Source organism: Propithecus coquereli, unplaced genomic scaffold, assembly GCF_000956105.1.
Source record: "Propithecus coquereli isolate 6110/MARCELLA unplaced genomic scaffold, Pcoq_1.0 Scaffold26, whole genome shotgun sequence".
NCBI lineage: Eukaryota > Metazoa > Chordata > Mammalia > Primates > Indriidae > Propithecus > Propithecus coquereli.
The window spans coordinates 10,166,071-10,190,530 of NW_012148174.1; the positions used below are offsets into that span (position 1 = coordinate 10,166,071).

A 24,460-nucleotide genomic window follows, 5' to 3' on the forward strand; every position below is an offset into this window, starting at 1 on the left:
CCCTTGGATTCTCCAAAATCAAGGCCCTGAAACTTTATTGACCTTAAAAGCTCAAAGCAGATTACTGGGTTACATCTTTAGGGATTTTGATTTTAAAGTCAAGTTTTTTTCACTTCACAGCCCATATATTGACCCACTGCCACATATTGATTGTTCGTTTCATCTCCCCAAATAAAAAGAAATGTTAAGTCTTTGGAAGAAAGGTTCATTTTTTATTCAGCTATGTGATGTCTCTTATGATACACACAGGAGTCTTGACACACAGGCAATGCTAAAATATACATAAATATGAAGAATTAAATTGAGGCAACATAATGATTACCAGCCACTGTGTCTAGGACATGACCCATGAAGGAAAAGGTGATAACAACTGAGGTCAGCTGAGAAAGAAAAGTCTTCCTGTGCAGCTGAGCATGAATTGTTCTCTAAGAGGATATGGAGGAGTGGAAGAGGCTTCCTTTTTCTTTTTCGTTTTCTTTTTTTTCTTTTTGCTTTAGGAAATATATTATTCATTCTCTACAGAAGGACTGATTAACTTTTTTTCCTGTATGTGAACTGATTATTTCTTTATATGTTCAATAAATAAAGCTATTACCTAGTAAAGTTTACTTACGATAAGGTACAGTTTTTAACTCTGCCTAGTGATTTTGAAGCATGCTTAATCACTGCCCTTAGTAGCTACCTAATGCCTAACAAGAGTGTGATTCTGCAGTTGAGAAGACCTGCGGATAGGTACACATATTTTTATTCCTGCAGTTGTAAAATGAACACTTTGATGACTATTTTTTATGTATCGTCAGTTAACTGTTTTCAAAATCTGAGGAGCTTAATCTCCTTTGTCAGTCCTTTAGTGACAACTATTTCTTGACAGTGTAATATATACTCTAGTATAATTTTAAAATATCCACAAGTTGTCAGGTTGACTGGCTGAGAGATTTGTTTAAAGAAATGTGGACAACATTCTTGTGGTTGGAAAAAACAGGGGAAAAATGAAAGTATTGTTTCAAAGCTGTTTTTAAAGCTCGTGTTATGAAACAGATTATATCTGAGATTTAGAGTCTTTTTAAAATTAAAATGAAACAGACTGAATTCTAAGTCTATAAATATTGTCTATTTATAGTCAAAAGTCCTAAAGAGGCAGCATTGAAATTAACTTCTGATTATGCATTATATGACCTCAATAGAGCATTTGATGACCAATTAAATGAAAAGAGATATAAAAATCTCTTAAATACAGTAAAGTCTACTCTGGGCAAAATTACATTTTAATATATACTATTATTATGTAAATATAAAGCCCAAATATGAAATTTTCCATAAGAAAAATATGAGTGGAATCATAGTGAAGGAAAGATCTTTTTCCCTTAGGTTTTGCTTCATAAAATAGAGGTATTTGAAATTCGCTAAAAAACAGTAATCTAGTTTCATACGGTGGCGGTAGGAAAAAGACACATCAGGGTAACGTCAGGCACATCTGTGACACGGTCACAGATTTTGGAAAGGGCAGGGCAAGATAAGGTGACTTTGGGTAATCTAGTTTCATTAGTGCATGTGAAGCAAAAGGAGAATAGCTAGAGATGTAGTGAAGATATGTTTGTTGGAAGATATATGTGTTTTTTGTGGGTTTTCTTCGTTTTTTCTAGTGAATTTAATTTTCTTTTTTTTATATGCTATTTGAAATTATTAACTATAATTCTCCCTGTGTATGTACATATCACTAATGTTACTACTTTATTTCATATTTTGAATCCCAAATGTATTTCTTAAAAATTAACTTCATTTTTATCAAAGTATTTTATGCAAATTAATATAATAAATAGTGTTAAAAGGCTTATATAATACAAAAAAAAAAAACCCAGTACTTTCTGTTTTGCCCTTTCCCTTTCCTGGTCTCTTTAGCAGAGGCAACCAATGATTTCTCCTGGTATTTACCTTTATATTTCTAAATAATAATCTGCTAACTCTTAAATCATCAGTTTTAGCCATTATCCTTTGACTTCCTTTTTTGGTAGGTGAAGGTTTTACATTATAGCCCTACTTCTCTTGCCATCTTGTCAGTATCATTATTGTTTAATTTTTTAAAAATCCATATTCAATCTTTTTGTTCTTATGGCAATGTAAATATTCAGTGCTGAGCCAAATTGTGGGAGAATACAGTGTATCAGGATGCAATAGAGAATCCTCAGGGTCCGCAGAGGGCACTCGTGGTTTCTGTGGACCCTACAGGAATGTGTGAGCCACAGCCCCACTAACTCCGTTTGGATTATCTTAGTGTGTCATGCTGGTGACCCTCCAGCCCATCTGTCCTTGCCAGATTGCAGAGCTGTCCATGACTTATGTTTAGTATCTGCGTATTTGAAATCCAGTTCTTATAAAGAAATTCAGCTTTCTACAGAGACTGTACGTAGACATGTCATTGAAAGATAAATAAATTCAGTAAGCTTGTGGGAAATGTGAAAATATTTTCTGAAAATAAACTTTAAAAAAAATCCCCTTTCACATTCTTAATATACATATGGGCCTCAATTTTTGATGGTTGACTTATGATTTCTGACTTTAGGATGATGCAAAACCATTCTCTTTTTCACTTTCAGTACAGTATTCAATAAATTACATAAAATATTCAACACTTTATTAGTATTAGATAATTTTGCCCAACTGTAAGCTAATGTAAGTGTTCTGAGCATGTTTCAGGGAGGCTAGGGTAATTATGATGTTTGGTAAATTAGGTGTATTAATGCATTTTCAACTTAAAATATTTCTTTTTTTTTTCTTTTTCTTTTTTGTAGAGACAGGGTCTCCTTCTGTCGCCTAGGCTGAAATACAGTGGTGGGCGATCATAGCTCACAGCAACCTCAAACTCTTGGGCTCAGGCAATCCTTCTGCTTCAGCCTCTCAAGTAGCTAGGACTACAGGCTAATTTTTAAATTTTTTGTAGAGACAGCGTGTCACTGTGTTGCCCAGGCCAGTCCCAAACTCCTGGCCTCAAGTGATCTCTCTTCCTTAGCCTTCCAAAGTGCCGGAATTATAGGCATGAGCCACCATGCCTGGCAGATTTAAGATAATATCAATTTATCATGGGTTTAGTGGGATGTAACCACATTGTAAGCTGAGAAGCATATATTAATATATATGTGGATAAAAAGTTAATCCCCAATATGTGTAAGTTTGTCAAATGTTATTTCATCGTAGAATTGTGGTGTAGTAGAATTAAAGATTAATGTGAAGAATCCTTTTGCTTTTAACTTTCCTTTAGCTTATACACTTTTTCATTTGAATCTTTTATTTCAGTCACACTAAAGGACTAGAGTAGTGAGATTGTTAATAATGAATTTGACTGTAAAGGACCATATGAGTATAATGTTAAAAATTCATAGATTCATTTTATATATTTTTTTTTGGAGGGGGGGGTCTTCCGGTGAGGACCAGAAAACCTGCTAGACAAATTCTGAAAGAGCTGTAACACTAGATTCATTTTATAAATGCATGGACATGCTATACAAATTCTACTTTATTTTATTAATCAACTACAAGTGGAAGGTGTAGTACAAGATAATTTACATATATTGCATCATTTAATTCTCAGAATAACCCAGTGAGGTAAGTGGTATTATTCTTTTACAGATGAGGAAACTAATATAGAGTAGTTAATTAACTTAGACTAGTTTACTGCTGTTTAGATGGTATTGGTACCTAAGTCTTGCTTGGCTCCAAATAAAATTCATGCTTTTATTTTCTTGATATTATGATGTCTCCTTGTAATGGTAAGGTAGACGAGTGGGAATAATTATGCCCATTTCTCAAATGAGAAAACCGAGGCGTAGAAAAGGCTAAAGTGTAGTAGAATGGGCAAGAAAATAGTAGTCAGCCTATTTTAACTGAATTTCAGTTTTTCTCTCTGTATGTAAGAGGATTCAACTCTGTCCTGAAATATCCCAGGGTGGTAGTACCAGGAGGCCAGTGGGGAGTGCATTCGGAGTTCTCTGTCTGTAATTTTGTTTCAACAGAAGAAATTGCTTTTTTTTTTTTAATATTAGACCTTGAAATATATTCAAGTGTAACCAAAAATTATAATACCTAATTTAAGAATAAAAATTTCAGCTTTCTGATTTTATTTGTTGCTTTATTTTTATTCTAGGTGAGATTATAAATAAATAAGTTTCCTATTCCATTCTTCTGTAAAATGAAATGTTATAGTCTTTTTTAGGGGAGTAGTAAACAATTTATTGAGAACTAAGTTACTTAAGTAGATGTTGATCTTAAGCGTTTTAAATAAAACCATGTGTTGGGTCACCTCTGCAAGTAGTTGTAATGAAATTTTTGTCCAGAGAATTTTAGCTATAGCAATGATATATTTTGAGTCTGTATAGATTTTCATGCTTATTATTTTTAGTAAACTAAAGGAAATAAATTTATATCATAGAATGAGGATTGCGATTAGACTAGTAGGAAATGGTGGTAGTTTGACATAGACTAACTTACTGTTGTTTTCTATCATGAAACCTGAAAAACCAAAGAAAGATTTTATAATGATTTTGATGTTGATATGCAAAGTCTGCCTGGGTGACCTGTCAAGGTATATATGATTCTTTGATTTCTTAAGCCTTTTCTGAGGATTTTGTCAAGTTTCAGAAACCAGCCCTAGCTTTCTTAGGATCCAACTTTATTAAGCACAGCTACAGTAAATATCTAGGTTACAACAAATGTTTTTGCTGACTCCGAGATGGAAAGTTGTAATTATCTGAACTGGGCAGGACTATCTAATGCTATTTTTACAAGGCTGCTCTACCTCTAAAAATATTCCTTCTGTGGCTTCTTACAGTCATAGTCATCAATATTCTAGCACATTTAACTGCTGATCTCTTTCTTCAGAACTCACATAAGGCACATATTGAACAAGAACAGTGAATCGTGCTGCATCTTGTTTTCATAGGAACGCTAAAGCATAAGCGTATGCCAGTGTTTGCTTTGGGGTAGATTTCCCTAGAAAACCGGAGATCAGTGAGATGCTAAATTGCAGTTTTATATGACAGCAACTGAAAACAAGGCCATGGGGGAAAGCAGCCAAACTCTTAGATGTTGTGCATGTCAAAACAGGAACAAAGATTAGAATGCAAGTTCCATTTTTCTTAAATATGGATCCCAACATTAACTAAAGTATGCAGCTCACCCACAGCCTTGGGTGTGGTCCATGAACACAGCTGCTACTCTGTTCTGTAAATTATTATATTTTATTACCATGTATGACTGGGCCTTTGGGTTGTAATCACCGATGAAAATGAAAGAGAAGGAAACATGGTGGATGTACTGTAACATTTGTATTTTTGGCCTTGGCTATTTGTGTCTTCATAACTTTTTTTAATGGAGGTACTTTCGGAGAAAATTTTAATATGTAGAATTTCTTTATGGGGATTGGGAGCAAAGCTTGTTCTCTGGCCAGTCTGGGATGGTTTCTTATCTATGCGGATGCCATCGCCAGTCACCGTGATGGTTTCAGAGGCATCCAGGGCCCACACTGTCCCCCAAACATTGCCTCTGAGGGCAGGTGCACATAATTGCACACCATGGTTAGCCTGGGTGTTGTCCTTGTACCCAGGATTCAGTGAACGGCCTGAGGGGAATTCGGAAAAGGAGAGTCACTGATGATGAAACATATAACTGTTTTTTCTCCATCTAACTTCACAGAAACTAACGTAGCTGTCACCAAGCCCTGGATTGTTGCTAGCTAAAGGAACTGTTCAGAAGACAAGCAGACCTTAGTTTTATTCTGGGGACTTAGGGGTGATTCTGTATATTATGGATGATTTGGAACTGAGTTATTGCATTTCCCGTTGTTACTATACTCCACCATTATTCTGGCAGCCAAGAACTGACAGTTTCTGAAATAAGACTGGAGAGGTGGCTTTCACAAAACTATATTGGGTTTAACAACATTAGACTCTTCTCTCATAAAAGCCTAGAGCCTGGAAGAAGGTTATAACTGCCACTTGTGTTTAGTTTTTCAAGTCATGGAGGATGACAGATATCATAGCTGACGCTATGATAATGTCTGTTGATATGGCAAACACTATTCTAAGCACCGTACAGACATTTTTCAAATTTAGTTTTCACAGTAACTCTGTAAAGTAGGTAGGTATTGTTATCATTCCCGTCTTTTAGGTAAGGAAACAGAGAGAGAGGTTAAGTGATTTGGCCTTGATTGAACAGCTAGTAAATAGAGGAGCTAGGATTAGAATCAGGGCAGTCGGCTTTTAACTCTGTGGGATACTGGACGTCTTAGAGGCTATGTTACACTGCTTATCAAATTGACCAGGCTAAGGTTTAGATGATTTTTAAAAATTTACCTATCAGCCGGGAGCGGTGGCTCACACCTATAATCCTAGCACTCTGGGAGGCCAAGGAGGGAGGATTGCTTGAGGTCAGGAGTTCCAGACTAGCCTGAGCAAGAGCGAGACCCCGTCTCTACTAAAAAATAGAAAGAAATTATCTGGACAACTAAAAATATGTAGAAAAATTAGCTGGGCGTGGTGGTGCATGCCTGTAGTCCCAGCTACTTGGGAGGCTGAGACAGAAGGATCGCTTGAGCCCAGGAGTTTGAGGTTGCTGTGAGCTAGGCTGACGCCACAGCACTCTAGCCCGGGCAACAGAGTGAGACTCTGTCTCCAAAAAAAATAAAAATAAAAAATAAAAATTTACCTATGGTTTGCTTGTCTTTGAAGTTAATGTTAGTGTCAGGTTTATTTGCCAACCTGTTCTGAGTTCCTCTCAACTTGTCATAAATAATACTTTCCTGAGAGAAATAAAATAGCTAATATAGACAGATTTTTAGGATGAAAAGGAATATTGTATGATGCAGACTGTGTAGTAGCAGTATTCATGTTCCCTTGAGCTTGAAGAGACCTGTGGGTCAGTTGATCTAGGGTTGCCCTGTGCAGGAATCCCTGAAACAGTGAAACAGCTCCTGTGTGGGCATCGCCACTGCGCAGCCATTCCAATTAAACAACTCTCATTAAAGGAATGTTCGCTGAATTAAAAACTCACTATTGGTATTCGGCGAGAACATTTTAGCAAAGCAGCCAAAAGAGTTAAACATCAAAATAGTTGTGGAAGAGAAGAATCATTATCTTGACAGGAATCAGGAACTTTGATGCCGAAGTTACATACCTGCTTTTTCATTTATTGTAAATAGTTTTTTAAAGATCACAGCACACAGCATACTGTGTATTTTTTCTATGCACTAGTTGTCGTCCTTTGTGAGGTCTCAGATCTCTCTGTAATAAAAAGAGGAAATTAATATGATAGGAATTTGCTATTCCCATTCTCTAGAGATTTTTTAGGGGATCCTTAAAGCCAGTGGAAAGAAGACATCAGATTAGAGGGTGTGTTTTTCTCCCACTAAGGAATCTATTACATTTCAGATTTTTTTTATCTTAAGAGTTAGACATCAGTGTTTGGCTTCTCCGTATTTTCACCCAGTGTCAAATAGGGAAAATTTCGGTTGTCTAGTTCAGTTTTATAAGTACTCGCTAGAGGATGTCATTGTTGGAACAACACATACAGTAATCTATGGTCAGGAGTTCTGTTCTTCTCAGATTATAATTACTTGAAAAGCAAATTTGATGAAGATGAGTTTTACAGACATATCCTACCTAGAACCCTGTGTTAATTACTGTTGTTGTTGCTAGGTCTGTTAATTTTGTGCTTTTGTGGATGTTATTGCATACAATAGTTTTCTTTTTCTTTTTTCCTTTTCTGAGACATGGTCTTGCTCTGTTGCCCAGGGTGGAGTGCACTGACATAATTATCCCTTACTTAATGGGTTACACATGAAAATATGTATTTTGTTGGTTTATACTTGTACTAGGGTAGATCCTGATGTAAAACATATTTCCTGCCAGGCATGGTGGCTCATGCCTGTAATTCCAACACTTTGGGAGGCTGAGGTGGGAGGATTGCTTGAGGCCAAGAGTTCAAGACCAGCTTGGGCAATAGCAAGACCCTGGCTTTACAAAAAATTATAAAATTAGCTAGGCATGGTGGCACCTGCCTATAGTTGCAGCTACTCGGGAGGCTGAGGTGGGAGGATCGCTTGAGCCCAGAAGTTTGAGGTTGCAGTGAGCTGAGCTATGATGACACCACTGCAGTCTAGCCCAGGCAACAGAACAACACTTTGTCTGAAAAAAAAAAAAATTCTCTTCTCAAAGCCTACTCAACTTCTTTGGCCCCCTGAAAAGGATCATTACAACAAAAGCACTCACCCTTCTCTAGAGAAGTAATTATCAAATGGTAACTGCCTGTTCTGGATGTATCAGAGCCACACGTAATTTAAAGCCAAGCATAAGCACAGGAAACCACAGATACTCAGATGGACTAGAGCAATTCCCTTGCTTTTGTCTTTTTTCTATCTTTCTCCCACTCTTCAAAAGTCTATCCAGCTTTGGGTTTTTTTCTCTGTAGAAAAAAATGTACTTTATTAGTTCCTATAGTAAAATAGAGAAGATACAAAGAGGGAGAGAGAGACTGTGTGTGTGAGTGCGTATGCATGTGATTAGTACAGTCTTTTATAAGCTAAAAGCTGTTATAATATGCTGATATATAACTGTTTTGTACTTTTTAAAATAGAAATATAACATAATCTTTACGTATTCTCAAATCATTTAGAAAAAGCCATTGCCATAGTGATTTAAATGTTTAAACTTTGAGTTTTTAGGACCGTAGACTGGAGTGTAATAAAGTGTGGAGAAACTGTTTAAACAGACATCCTTCTGCACTCTTGAGTGCTCACTTTTTTATCCCCCTGGAGTTGCTTTGTTATTGCAAATTGACAACTTTGCAGTTAAACTGATTAATGATGTACCCTAGTGTTTATGGGTCCCAAGGTCAGTGGGTCCAAAGATGGCCATGCTGTGGGAAACTTAGATAAGAGCTCATCTCATAGAACATGAACCAAAACCCTCCTCTTTTCTGTATGATTGTTTATGAGTTAAATATATTAGATATGGTTGAAGGAGTCACCAAGACATCATGAGTAATGTGAATAATCTTTATTGGTCTAGTTCTGTTGTCTAATTCCTCATGCTTAAACACTAATGTGAACATTCATTGAATACTTTATTAACGTAAAAGATGTTCTTTTATAAAGCAATATTAGGAAAATGCATTAATTAAAGTATAACTTAAGTATAATACCATTCTTTGGGTGTTCATAAGATGCAATTTTGCTTGATTCTTTTATATCTAATTCTTGATAGAGCTATTGTTTATTTATGGCATTATTTTTTCCCATACATTATTCTAACGAATATAGTATAATTTTAGTTTCTAATGTAACTCATTATAACTTAGAACTCCTTTCAACTGTTCAGCTAGAAGTTCTGAAACTGGTTATAATGCATCAGGGATCTTTATTTTGCATACTACTTTTACAAAAATTAGTCAGCTTACGGCTTTGTTCTTTGAATTCCATGTGCTGAGGATGGTGCTGGGCTAAAGTACTGGTATCTCACCATCACGGCTTACTCCTGTACAGTGGCTTCACACTAAGGCAAGAGAACAATAAGCAAATTGTTGAGACGATGGCACTAAGCCATTGCCAGGACACTACACAAAAGTGACTTGTGATGATCACAGTAGTTCAAAGGGAGATGTATTATCCCATTGTGTATTTGCCAGGATTTGAAGAGAAAAATATAGGGATAATTTTTTATAATTACATCTCAGTTTTTAAAGCTGTTTATTCATTTAAACATCCTTTAAAATGACTTGCTTTTATGTAGTATATGCATTGCTAAAGTGAAAGTTGCTCAATATTTGTCTAAAGAAAGACAATTATAACAATTTTAATTTTGAGAAATGGTTTTCCTTATTCATATATTTGGATTTTCTCACCAGGGAATATTAGAAATAGATATATTCTAGTTTGGTGAAGGAAATAGGATTTTCTTCTGTAAACATTGCTTAAATTATGTTTATAGTCTTTTGAAAAGTCCAAGAAATCACAAATTTGATAAGAAAGGTAATGTAACAGAAGGTTTTGGGGATTATTAATTATTATAATATTTCTTTCCCTTAGTTTTAGCCATTTAGAAGAGACTTAAGTAAACATTTCAGATTTTATGAAGATTTGCTCTTTCTTTTTTTCCTCCCAGACTGTCTCACAAAATAGCCAAATATATTGCTTTTTCTTTAGATATTTCTTTAAAATAGCGTTTCCCAGAGAGTTTTTTCCCCTCCTAACTCCAGTCTTGAGAAATATTTCCTAAATAATGAATTGTCCTTCAAATGAGTATGGGCAGCCATAGTATTGTATTCTTTAGACATTTAAAGGCTCTGAGAAGTCCTATGCCTGAGATGCTGTACAGCTTTAACTCCTTGTTTCCCAGATATCTTTGATAACAGAACCTTTTTTGTTTTGGTTTTTTAGAAAGTAGTTTTCCATGAAACATGCTTTGAGAAAAGTCTTCCTTATTATAAAAAGCAGTACATGTACATTGTAAAAAATAGGAAAATACACAAAAGAGAAAAAACAAATATTCCTAGAAAACTTCTCCTAAAATGTTGATGTTTCCAGTATTTTTTTCCATGCACCAATCATGCTATACATGCTATTTCATGTCTTTTTGCTGCATCATAAAGCATTTTATCATGGCAATGCAGAATTCTAAAGTGATTTTAATAATTGTATAATGTTTCATCATGTGGTTATAATTACAATCATTTCTTCATTGTATATTTAATGGGTTCTTTCCAATTTTGCACTATTACAAATTATACTGTAGTGAACAAATATCTTATACATAAAGTCTTTTTCATATTTCAGATTATTTCCTTATAATAAATCTCTAGAAGTTGATCATTATGTCAAAGAGCATGAGCTTTCTTTAAGGCTTTTAACAAATAAATGCCAAAGTATTTTTCGAAAGAGCTGTACTAATACATAGTTCTTCTAGCAACATACAAAAGTTTTCTCACAAGCATTATATATTAACATTTTAAAAAAATCTTTACACAATTGTAAGGTAAAGGTGTGGTGTATCTTTTGTTCTTTGAGATTTAGTAATACTTTTTTAAAACTCTTGTCTTTGTTATTCATCTGTTTTATAGATTTCATTTGTCATGTATTCTAAATTTCCTGAATCACAATAGTTTATATCATAAGAATATGTAGTTTTACTTAAATATAAGATTTTTGTAGCCTATTGATCTTTTAAAATGTAACTAATACATGTTTTAAATTTTATGTACATATACTGTGTATTAAAATGTTTTTCCAAATATTTTTAATGTGGACAACTTGACTTCTGTTTACTCCCAAAAGTAAAGTAACAAACTAAAAGGAAGGCCATTTTCACAGAAGGATTCAAAATTTATGTGGCTAAAATCATACACTTCTGTGAATATCCAAACAGAAGTCCCCTGGTTGACATGCAGTAAAGTAACTCTAAGGAACCTTCTTTTTTAAGTTTCAATGATTCTATGACTCATTTGGTGGTTATTTAAATATTTAAACCAAGAGAACTAATTGTTATTGTATCTAAGGTCAGCTATTTTGTTTGACATTTAATTATAAGCCAGTCTGTTTTTTCTCTACAAGATGTTTGTGTTTTTAACGTGTAATGAACTCATCTTAGGATTTTGAGGGCATTGTTGCCTCTCTTTTCTCTGACTACTTGTCTTAATTCATGTCATTGCACTGTGAAACTTTCTCAGAAGGCAAGCAGAGCAGACATTCAAATTTCAGATTTAGAAATTTTTTTGTGAATTCAAAATTTCAAGCAGTAGTTTTATAGAACTTTTAATTAATAAAGTATGTTTGGACTCATTATTATTTAATATTTTCTCAACAAAATAAGAAGTTAGATTCCACAGTTAATGAAAACTAACCATTCTGGGAGGTTTTGTTATTGTTGCTAACACTCTTTAAATAAGAGCTAACACTTGTAAAAAACTAAGGGGTTTGTTTCCATAGATGAAGGATATATGCATTTTATTTTAAGACTGGAAACATAGTGACTATTAAACATCATGATCTTTTTTACAAACTGTTTTTATGTTGCTAGAAGTGCTTCATGCAACTTGAAATGTCCAGGTAAAAAAGAATACTACCCTTTCTATTTTGACAAACTTTCAGTAATGTCTTGGGTGAATTTAATAAGCTGATCCTTTGTGATTACATCTTATTGTGAAATTTCAATGAAAGGAAGATTCCAGTGTTCTATACTTGAACTTGTTTTCTTTGCCTGTTATAATAACCCTAGAAGCTAAAAGAGAAATTGTCGATTTGAGAGTACACATGGAAAGTTATGCAACTGTATAGAGTGTAATCTGTATTGCAATAACCAAATGTTAGCGTCCCATTGTGGCTTCTCCTTAGGTTAGCCATTTGTTCAGCCAGTGCCTGCCATGGCTAACTAAATTAGTTGTTATTGGAAAATTCAATTGCTGCGAAAGATGTTGATCAGAGTTCATTATTATAATAGGCTATGCTCTTAGACACCCAATAGCCTATGCTGGTGTCTCCTAATTATGATCTGTTGTCTTTGTAAGTAAAACGATCTCATGGTTCGTAGCTTAAAATTATTATTAATATCACTTAGTATTTATCTACCATGCTTACATTTCTTGAATTTCTACACTTGATGTCTTATCCTCAGGATCGTAGGATATGAGAGGAGTCAAATTGCTTGTGGCTTATTGAACATAGATGTACCTTAACATTGGGTAAATAGCTTTTAAAACATTAGAGGCTTTCCCAATTATGTAGTTACTATTCCTGATTACAGTCAGTATATTGTTATATATAAGAACCATGGGCCTCAGCTCCATTCTAAGCAATTTACTTACTCTACCTTTGAAGTTCTTTATCTGAAAAATGAGGATAATAGTTTTTACTTTGGTTATTGTCATGGTTTTATGAGATAATTGCTCTAAACCAATTATTACTATTGAGCCCATGCTAACCAAAGTCATGGTAATAACACAATACAAAAGAGCATATATTAAAGATAAAAATTAATTTAAATTTGGAAATAGTTACGTTATATGCATGGATTTTTGTCTTTTTCTTGTTCTCTCTTTTCTACACTCATTACTGATAACCTATTAGATGCTAGGCACTGTGCTGACATACAGACACAAATGGGATATGACCACTGCCTTTACTGAAATTATAGCCTAGTGGAAGCGTATTCAGTATCTTCACAAAGAGACCTAATATCCTGTGGATGTATTCATCGATGTTAGGAGAAAAAGGCCATTGGAGATAAAGATTCAGATTAGATGGCTGAGGAATCACTCTAGGATTGGAAAGTCGTGTTTATTACACTTTTACCCTTTTAGATAGGGAATAGCCTTAATTTAAAGATTAAACATGGGTGCATTCACAGACAGGATTGATGTTTGTCTTCCTTAGTTAAGTTAGTAGAGAACTAGAGACTGCTAATGAATACCTAGTAATAAGAATATTGGATCTTGCCGGGTTTGATTTATATGAACTAATTAGAAGATTGTGAATAATCAAACCTGTGAATTATGAAACTATAAATTCTGAAGCTTTAGTATATTAAGGTACATAATAGCAAAAATTCCATGAATGAGAAGTTTACAAGTTTGTAAAAATTCATGGTTTTTTTTCTCTTTTTCTTTCTTTTTTCCCCCAGAGCATCTGCTACATCCAAGCCTGAGCCAGTTTCTGTTCAAAAGGTGAGTGTCTAATCTAGCATCGCTGGGGTACCATTTGATGGTACCATTTCTGAGCCATTGTAATTTCCATTTCTGTCTCAGGCCATACTGACATTTAGTTTATAGTCTCAATACAATTTTCCTCATTGTTTTTTTCCTTAAAAGAAGGAGGAAAATGGAAATCAGCACATACAGAATTATAATTTGTAGTTACACCTATGTCATAAAACATTATTTCCAAAGCCATGCATTATCAATAACTTATGCCCAAATTTCTGATATTTCTATTCACTTTTAATTTATCGATCTTTAATCATGTACTTTTTGAAGAGAATAAATAAGTAGTTACCAAAAATGAACATCACAATAAGTCTTTAATAACATTTTATTAATAATAAGTATTTAATTACATTTCAGAGTATTCTTGGATTAGGTTATTGGCAAGTACCAAACCTTTTCTCTCTTATATATTCTCAAATTGTTTCAAACCGTTATTTATATATATCTGGTTCATGCTTTTGGGGATTTTCTCCCTAATTTTATTTGTGCCCCTTCATTTGAATTACTCATTATACAAACTGAGCATCCTTAATTTGAAATTCCAAAATATGAAATGCTCTGAAGTAAAATACTTTTTGAGCGCTAACATGATGCTCAAAGGAAATGCTTATTGGAGCTTTTTGGATTTCAGATTTTTGGATTTAGGAATATTCATGTATTCTGCAAATGTTCCAAAATCTGAAAACATTCAAAATCTGAAACACTTGGTCTCAAGCTATTTGTGTAAGGGATACTCAGCCTGTACTGATTTGCTTAAGCATTAAGCTACTTATTTTTCTCAGTTTTCTTTTTTTATAAGATTAATTTAGATTACCTTTTTTCCTTAAAATTAAACATAATAGAGCCACCATTGTATTTTTTTTTAATTTGATTGTTTTTCTTTTGGATGATAGTGTGGTGAGTAGGGATTTATTTTTGAATGTCATAGAAGCTTAGTCTGATTTTTAAAAAACGTTGTGCTTTGAAGTAAGGATTTACAAACACAAATTCTGGTAATTTTAGGAGAAATTGATCTTTATTACTAGCTATTTTTTCTTTGGCTACTTGCAATGAAAAAACATCAAAGATCATTTTTTTCCTCATGTAACTATTAAATATTTATTTTGGAAAAGGAAAAGAATTTTATTCTATCTCTGAATCATATCTTAAAACATTCAGGGAAAGAAACAGGTAGATTACAGGAAAGAGAAAGAATTGATTTTTGTTTTGTTCATTTGGTTGCCTTTTTAAGTTTTTTTTTTCAAATTCTTTATTCAAGTTAATTAATTAAAATGTGCACATTTCTGAGTTAGATGCAAATTATCTTATTCCCCATTTGTTTAAATTAAAGAGTTAGAAACGTGCTGCTGCTTCTGCATGAATCAAATAATTCCACTTTGGGGAGAAATTAAACATGTTTGAAAGATAGAATTATAATTGAGGCTCTAGATATTTTAAAATAAAATCATTTCCCGTAGCAGTGTTTTGTTTATTATGGAGTATTTTAAAAGTTTTCTTTTAGAATATGTCTAATTTGACACAATGACCTTTAGGCTTTCTGATAGTTTTCCTACTCTATTTCCTAAATATTTCAAAACTCCTTTCATTTTTATAAAAAAAAATTTATACTTAGTGTGTGCATCTGTGTTGTGCATGTTGGGATTAGTCAGCATGCATGCTATGCTGTATCAACTCATTGTTTTTATCTGGAAATGTGACGTTTGAGTTGCTAACATGATCGTGTTTGTCTTTTTAAAAATCAGCTGTGTGTTCTTTTCAGTGAAATATATTTTGCATGTGTTTGGTGTGTTTTTGTGTATGTTTATTTTTATTTTACATAGGGAGAACCTAAAGAAGTAGTTAAACCTGTGCCCATTCCATCTCCTGCTGTGTCCAAAGTCACTTCCACAACCAACATGGCCTACAATAAGGCACCACGGCCTTTTGGTTCTGTGTCTTCACCAAAAGTCACATCCATCCCATCACCATCGTCCGCCTTCACCCCAGCCCATGCGACCACTTCATCACATGCTTCCCTTCCACCTGTGGCTGCCGTCACTCCTCCCCCATTCGCTGCATCTGGACTGCATGCTAATGCCAATCTTAGTGCTGACCAGTGTTCATCTGCACTGAGCGCTGGTAAAACTGCAGTTAATGTCCCACGGCAGCCCACAATCACCAGCGTGTGTTCCGAGACTGCTCAGGAGCTAGCGGAGGGACAGAGAAGAGGATCCCAGGGGGACAGTAAACAGCAAAATGGGTAGGTGGCTAAGGGTGCTTTCTGCTCTTACCAAAACTGTTCTTTCAGGTAACTTCCAGGAAACACTTAATCTACATCCTCTCTCCCCCCCAACCCCATCAGCTGCTCTTTGAAGGAAGGGAGATGAAATTTTATTTGCTTCATTAACATATGGCCTTTATATTATATACATATGGCACTTTCTGCAAAGCAATTATAGGTTAATCAAAACCTAATTATGTATTTGGACATGTTATGAACCATGTAACATACTCTGTAACTCTTTTTCTCCAAGGCCTGGCACAACATTGAGCAGCTGGCACTTATAATGCAAGGCAAATCTTGAATCTTTCTTCCTCTGTGTTTCCATGTTTCCACTCTTTTATTGACCACCAAAAGTTTAAACAGAGTGATTACAGTTGTTGTCACATTATGCTTCTCACCCTAAAGGGAGAGGAAATGAAGAGTTAGTAAGAGGCTTTTTCCTAGGAAGCAGTCTTAAGAAAACAGAAAACCAGTCCATGTTTGACTCATGTATATGTGTGAAGCATTAGCTCAGAGGAGATAGTTAATGACATTCTTTTCAGATAAGCTTAAGTTAGAATTTATTGTTTAAAAGCAAACAGTAATGAAACAACAAAGGATGCTTAGAAAGCATCAGAAGTAATTTAGAGAATATTTTCATTGTAAAGATTTTTCTAAAATGAGTGAATTTTAAACCAGTGGATGTTAAATATATGATGTTAGCAAGTTTTCAAAACTCTATTCCTAATAAATTTTCCCTTTTGGGGTATATTTTTAAAAAAATTGGTTGAAGTTATTAACTCATTTGAACCACACACATAGTTATAAGATTACACATCAATTTTTCAGTAACCTTCATTTACAGAAGGTGATTTTATTCCTTTTAGAATTCAGTGATACTACTTTAAAGCAAATCATTTATGTAAAATCATTTTGATCAGATTTATTGTGACAAAAATGTACTTCAAAAGGAAAACAAAGAGAAATAGTTTGCACGCCTGATGGTTTTTACCAATGCCAGTTCCCAGGAAAATATAATTAAAATAATTGTGTGGATAGGTCCTTTCTATGAGATAATCCCTTCCGAATGTTAATTGTTGTGGTGAAGAGACTGTGCTTTCGGTAGCACTGCTGCCATGGCAACTTTGGGGCTTTGGAAGAAAAGGTGGCAGGGTGCCAGGCTGCTGCTGAGAGAAAGAGCAGCTACTGAGCCCTACAGATGGTCTTGTGGTTGTGGGTGGCTTTTTAAAGTTTTGTTGTATATATCGAGGAAAACTAGTGTCCTTCAAATAATGTTATTTTTTCTTTCATATGTGGAAGAGAAACAGTATGGAGTATTGAGGTGTGTGTGGTTGTAAATTTTTTTTTGTATGTGTTTTAAGACAATAGATTTTAGAGTAATCAGAGTAGATACCCTGAAAAGAAAGATGCTGCCTGTCAGATGTTAGCCACACAAAACACTAAAACAGAAGTTTACTACATTTATTAAATTCCAGGGTCAGTAGAATAACAGCCATTGAAGGAAGGGTCTTAACTAAGATCTTTTCTCCTAACATGCCTTAAAATTGTACAACAAAGTCTTCTTAATGAAAAATTGTAGAGGCAAAAGCAAATTGAAATTATGGAAAAGTACTACATTTAAAACATCTGAAAACACCAAGCTTAAATTTTGTGTCTTGTAAGCACAACATTGGTGATAAAACTTGAAATGATTTGAAGCTTATTATTTTCAAACTGTAAGTAGGCAGTGGTGTAGTTACAGGGCCTTTATGGTGGCTTCTCAATCAATCGACAAGTGTTTATTAAATACATGCCTGCCGTCCAACACTGCAAAATCCAGGAGAAAAGGGATTATTATATATTTTGCATCATTAACAAGCAAGTTACTGCTTTGCAACTGCAAACTGGATAAAGTTAAAAAATAATTTGATTTCAAATGTTATCCAGGTGCTAGGACAAGGAAAACTTGATTACTCTGAAAATAAAGTATGGTATCTATGAAATTCTAAGACAAATTTGCAGTGTCTTTTTTCTCACTACATTTAGAGTAGAGAAACCAAAAATAAATCACACACTTTACTAGTCATTGATGTGTCATTTTGAAGAGTAGGTGTTTTGTGATATTGATGAATGCATTTTCTGCATCAAGTGTCAAACTATTTTTCTGAAATCTAAGTAAAACTTTTTACTATTTCTCAGATATTTATAATGTAAAAAATGTCTGCAGGAAAACTTTTGAAGTTGAGTTGTTACTTTTTATTAATTACTTTTTAAAATAATACATACCACTGACCAACATTTTAGAAGTTCAATAGGATGTAAAGTTAAATGCTTAAGTTGTCTTTTCCTTCAAAGCACCAGGAAGACTATTAGTTTTTAAGTGATTTAAAGTAGCTAGCTAATCTGCCAAGTTGTTAGACATCCTACCCAAATTTGTATAGGATTAATAAACACAAGATTTAAACAAGTCCTTATTAATTAACTAATTAATTACTAAGAAATAATTAGCTATCCATCCTAATAGTATGAAATCTGTAGATTATATTGGTATTTTTAGAATATTTCTCAATAATACTATAGAAGTATTCCTGTTCCTTCTTATAAACAATGATTAAGAAACTTTAAGAAATTTTACAACTGGATGCAGTGGCTCATGCCTGTAATTCTAGCACTTAGGGAGGCTGAGGCAGGAGGATCACTTGAGCCCAGGAGTTTGAGGTTGCAGTGAGCTATGATGATGCCACTGCACTCTAGCCCAGGCGACAGAGCGAGACCCTGTCTCAAAAAAAAAAAAAAAAAAGGAAGAAAGAAAGAAAAATTTTAAATCTTTCTTCTATATATACAAATTATTGGTCATGGCTGGCTGTTTTCATTACTTCTTTGCTTACTCTACTAAGAGGAAAATGTGACTTTATATCCCAAACTGTGAGGAAAGCTGTTTTGCTCCAAGTAGTTTAATTGATTTACCTTTTCCCTTTCCATATATCCTTGCATTATAAAGTGCCACTGCTTTCAAGAGGTAAGTCTTTTAGTATCCTATATTAATTTCAATTTCGCTGGACTGCAGTTTCTTCTAACAGTTCCTGTGTGGTATTTTGAAGAACTTGGCCTTGAAAGACAGAAAAATAATGATATGGTAGTAATATTTTAAAATGCTTTTCTCTTTGCAGAAAACACAGGTGACAAAGTTAGTATCCACATTACTGGAGAGGAAATATGGTGATTTATATATGAGTAATCAGCATGAATGCCCGATTTTTTGCAAAATAAAGTGACATTTTGCAAAAGAGCTATAATTTAGAATAACCACATTTAGTGTTTTTAGTAAGTTTGGTTTGCATCGCTACGTTGTGAATTGCTTCATAGTAATGAATAGTAGTGTTTAACTTATCTCATAGAATATATGTGGAGTTTGCTGTGTAATGGTTTAAAAGAAGCAGTGCTTGGGGGAATGTAATTTATATCAATTGAGACTGCAAGAAGACAAAGGTAAAGATAGAAGAGAAAGCATAAACATTCGTACCCCTAGTGAATGGCATATATAAAACTGAGTTGATGTCCAAGTTAATATCAAAAGTCAGTGTTTCCTAGGTAAAGTCTCTAAGAACCTTTATGACTTCTCTAGAGAGTTTTAATTCAAACAATGTTGCTCTCAGGTTCAGACCTCTATATATACAGTTGCGTGTCCATGGATAATAGTATGGAAAATCCATACACCTTTGAAATTAGTTAAGAGAGATAATTATCAACTTATTAAATGTCACAGTTAGTTGGTATAGACATTGGGAATTACTGTGGTATAACTTTCAAATCTTGCTTTTGTGTTCCACTGGTACTGACACTATGATTACTAGCATTAAAAATAGGTAAAAATCACATTAGATAAGAACTTAAAGTTATATTAACCAACTTATGATTATTTTGAATATGTGCTAAAATTTCTTTTGTATCACACTGTAGAGTAGAATTGGAAATACTGAGTATTGATCTTGGGATATACCAAAGACAATTAGCTATTGAATTATTAGAGTAATTTCATTCCATTGTGGCTGTGGTCTTACTGATTGAATGGTTTTGTTATATATACATAGGAATATTGCATACCAGTGTATTACTAAAACATCCCCAAATCCTGATTATTGTTTGTCTATTTATGATTAAATTCCTATATAGAGAGACTTTGACTAATTACTCAATTCCAGTACAAGAAACAATTTGACTTGTAAAAGGAAACAATGGAATTTAGAAAAAATAAATCTAAACATTTAGGTTAAATATTAATATATATTTTTTAAAAATTCAAGATTGATTAATCTATTAGGTTTTACTGGGCATTGTGCCAGGTGTTTTTAGATGTGTTATGTAATTTAATTCTTATTTACATTCTGAACACTGAGAGATTACATAATTTTCTCAAATCATGTGTCTTACAAGTTAATAGAGCTAAGATTTGAGCCTCTATCTTTGGAAGCCAAACTTTGATGGGCTTTCCTCTGTATCACATGCTTATTGTGACTAGGGTTTATTTCTGTGATTTTGAATTCGTGTTTTTTTCTGGATGATTATAGAGTTGAATTGAGGCCATACGAGTGAATTGATGTGCATATTGCTACAGTTGGGTTTGATACTACTATTTTTGAGTAATTGGGGCATCTATCTCAACAATCTGTGTTTGTGCAGTTTTCAAAGTGCCTTCAAATATGTTAAACTTCAAGACCTTGTAAGAAATCTGTATGACAGAGAAATTGTAATTCATTTCACTTTTGAGGAAAATGAGGCTCTGGTAGCTTACAGCTTGTCTAGGGCACAGCAGAAGTGGGCAACCCAGCAAGGATGAGAAGCCAGGACATCTGAAACATGAAAACATTTGTTTGACATATTCAAACCGACATCTTTAGGTTGAAATCAATCAACTCTCCACTTGCTGCCCATCACCAAACCATAGAACATTTTCCTCCAACTTCACGTTGACATAGAACATTTTTCCCAAACTTTAAAATGTTTAAGTATACGTTCAAAATTCTACTCCGTTCAAGAGTTTATTTTGCAAAACTATTTCCCTGCTGCTTAATACAGCAAGGCAGAGGAGAGAATGCTTTGCATTGTGGCTAGAGAAGGATAAATACAGGCAGACCATTGAGATCAACTTATTCCTGCATCCTACCCTCACTCAGTGAAACCTAGCCCTCTGTTGAGTTTATGAAACTGACTTTGACATGTGGAAATATACCCACACTGACCAATCTTAGCATTAAAACTGGTAGGCAGTTTTTTTCACTATGTTTATAATGAATTATTACTTACTCTGGCTGAATGTTGTTGCAGAATCAAAGAACACTACAACGTGTTCTTTGACAAACTATGTAGTTTATACTTTGGTCTTCTCTATCCATACTGGAATATGAATGTGTTTCTAATTATTCTGTACTTAGTAGACCATGTGAATGAATTGCTTTGAGATTCTCCCTTTTCAGGCATTTTTAACCTAGTTCCTTTACTGTGTCATATCAGATATGCCTTTCTAGGCAATAATTATGTCACTGATAATACAGAACTGTGAAGTTCCCAAAGATCACTAAAGTTACCAGGACTTGCTTATGGATGAGGGTGGCGGTAATCAAGGACAGGGGAGAGAATGAAAATTGAGTAATAGCCCATTATTTATGATCCATTGTGCTCCTGCATTTTTCATCATAATCACTACATTGTAAGAAAGAATAGAATTATCAAAAAAGTATCATTCTTTTATAATATATGATTCAGGATAATTTATTTGAGGAGATTAAATTGCTATTAATATATACCTCTATTATGTGACACTGAAAAGATTATCTCTTATTCTCTTCTCATTTTAAAAGTGATCTAAAATGATCTGTTTCTGCATTTTATGTCTAGTTACGCTCTACTTTTTGTTGGGACCATAATATGATTTTGCATTCATGTTAAAATGTATTTTATAAAAACCTGGACATTTTTTAAAAATAGTGGATGTTTCTTTTTTGGTATTCAGTAACTTGAGACTTGAACTAACATTAATACATAAAATAGTTTTCAGTGTTTGAGGGTGGAAACAGCTAAAACTGTCATCCTTGATTATATTAATAACAGTGTAGCAGAATTTTGACTAACACATGTTCAGTTTTGTCTGTCTGTGTTTACACGTTTATTTGGAAGCATGATGTTTGCACAAAATCTTTCCTTGATTTCATTGTTTTGAATTTCGTTATTTCATTTTATCTTTTTCTTTTCTTTTCTTTTCTTTTCTTTCTTTCTTTCTTTCTTTCTTTCTTTCTTTCTTTCTTTCTTTCTTTCTTTCTTTGTCTGTTTTTCATCACCCTGGGAACGTCAATGTCTTCTCTACTTTGTCACATCTTTTTTGTGTATTTTATTCCTCTTCAGTAACCCTGGCACCATGTAAGTATTAAATACTTAATGGTTCGTTTTGTAATTTTCACCGTCTCTCTAACTTTTCATCTTGCTTTGTACTTAATACCACCAGCAACTTTTGTTAGTATCTTCTCATTAAAAGAATTCTTAAAAATGTTAAGGAGCATAAAACATGTTTTTTATACTGGAAAACTTCATATAAATCAATGGGTGTGTTCAGAATGCCCATTCTTCTGCAATAGAAAAACTTAGCAAGTTAACCTTCAAGGAGGACGGATGAGTTTATGGATGGTACATGCTAGAGTTAGAGATGTAGTTTGGGCCTTCCTTCTTTAGTATTTTTTTAAATATAATGTCTATATTTTGAAGTAAATTACTTGCTCTTGAGAGTTAAGTTTACATTCTATCCCAAATATGTTTTTAAAAAGAAAATCATCAAAATTATTCTCTTTTTTAAGCACAGTCATCAGAGCCTGGAGTTTCAGAGCCAGGAAGCACTAAGTAAATATTTAGAAATTTCATATCACTTAACACAAGACCTTAAGCTGTGTGGTAAATGACATAAAGAGTCTAAGGTGTGCTATACTTTTTGCAAGCATGTCATGGCTAAAAATGCTACTTAAGTGGTGTCATTTTATTATTCTTAATGTCTTAGCTTGACATCTTGGTTTTGTTTTTATAGACCACACCTTTTAGAAAGGATAAAATAGTCTTATACTTGAAATTGGCACCAATTACGAGTAAACTACTATCGGTAATTGTAGAGAAATTTAAAACTATAATAAGTTTAGTGGCTGCATATAAAATTTTTCAAGTACTGCATAAGATAAAGAGTTGTTGGTTTTATATCTGCCAAAGGCAATCTGTTTATGAAGTAATCTATGCCTATTTATCAATTTTTAAAAATTTTGTCCATTTTAAAAAGAATTAGATTTTGTTCAATATTAGTGGAAGTTCTTTTAGACATTTCACTTGTGGAATCATAAGATATTATCATTAATCATAATATGTCTTACTATTTTGTGTAAATATGCAAAATAGCGTTAGAATATGCGTTGCAATTGGTTTTCTAGTAATCATAAAAGAACACGTTATCATGATCATTACTATGTATTAGGTTATGTGGAAAGCACTTTACATACGTTATCTATCTTATTTATTCCTCAGAACAATCCTTTAATATGCAATTCTGTTTCTCAAGTGGGAAAATTGAGACTTTGAGAAGTTAAGTGACTCAGATAAAACACACACTGAGTCTGACTTTAAAGCCAGTGTTGTTAACTTTGATTCTGTCATGGTCTTTACTGGGGAAATTCTTCCAGCATACTGACACAGTTTTGATAGGGTGGCTATTAAAATGATGACAGTCATGTGGCATACTGATAGCACTATGATTTTCTAGCAGTGAGTGAAACCTAGCATGTGTTGCTGCCCACATTTGACCACATTTAGAGCACTTTGTTCACTCAGATCTTGTGCCAGTAGTCTGCTAGTCTAGACTCACGTTCCTTTTTCTCTTCTGAAATTAAACCAATGGCCCAGAAGTTTCTGTTTGTCCTATTTTGCAGGGGGAGAAGTGGGAGTATTTATTATTGTTAATAGATCTTAAAGTGTTAAAGTAATTTACGTTGTAGATTCCTTACCATTTATGCTTTGTTAATAGAAAAATGAATGTTCTTACCAAACTCAAGGTTCTTGAACTCTGTAGTTCACAAATTTCTTTCACACGTTTTATTTCATTTAATCCTCAGAACAGTGCTACTTTGTATGTGATATTCTTTCCTCGTAAATGAAAAAAACTGAGGCTTAGTTAGATTGACTTATCTAAAATCACACATCTGAAAAGTCATAGAGCCAAGATTTAAATCCTTGTCTTTTTATACATATTAATATTTCAGCATTTTCTATTATACCACAGCTCTTTACTATGCTGACTATAACAGCTTTATTTAGGATAAGGGATATCTGGTACGTATGAATGAGAAAACTATAGAAAATAACAGATGGGACTCTTTTCAAAATTGTATTTGGTATTGCTGGTTTAGCTTCTACCAAACCATTTTTGGTTCCTGGGCTGAGTGAAGATATGAT

At 33.7% G+C, this 24,460-nt stretch overlaps 1 protein-coding gene across 1 annotated transcript in view; it reads left to right on the plus strand.

Annotated features, from left to right (window-relative positions):
- PDLIM5 (PDZ and LIM domain 5) overlaps positions 1 to 24,460 on the plus strand; it is a 250,820-nt gene that overhangs the window by 130,330 nt on the left and 96,030 nt on the right. Inside the window, exons 4-5 of the mRNA XM_012647161.1 lie at positions 13,659 to 13,701; positions 15,561 to 15,979. Of these exons, the coding sequence (XP_012502615.1) occupies positions 13,659 to 13,701; positions 15,561 to 15,979 (462 nt within the window). The remainder of the gene's footprint in view (positions 1 to 13,658; positions 13,702 to 15,560; positions 15,980 to 24,460) is intronic.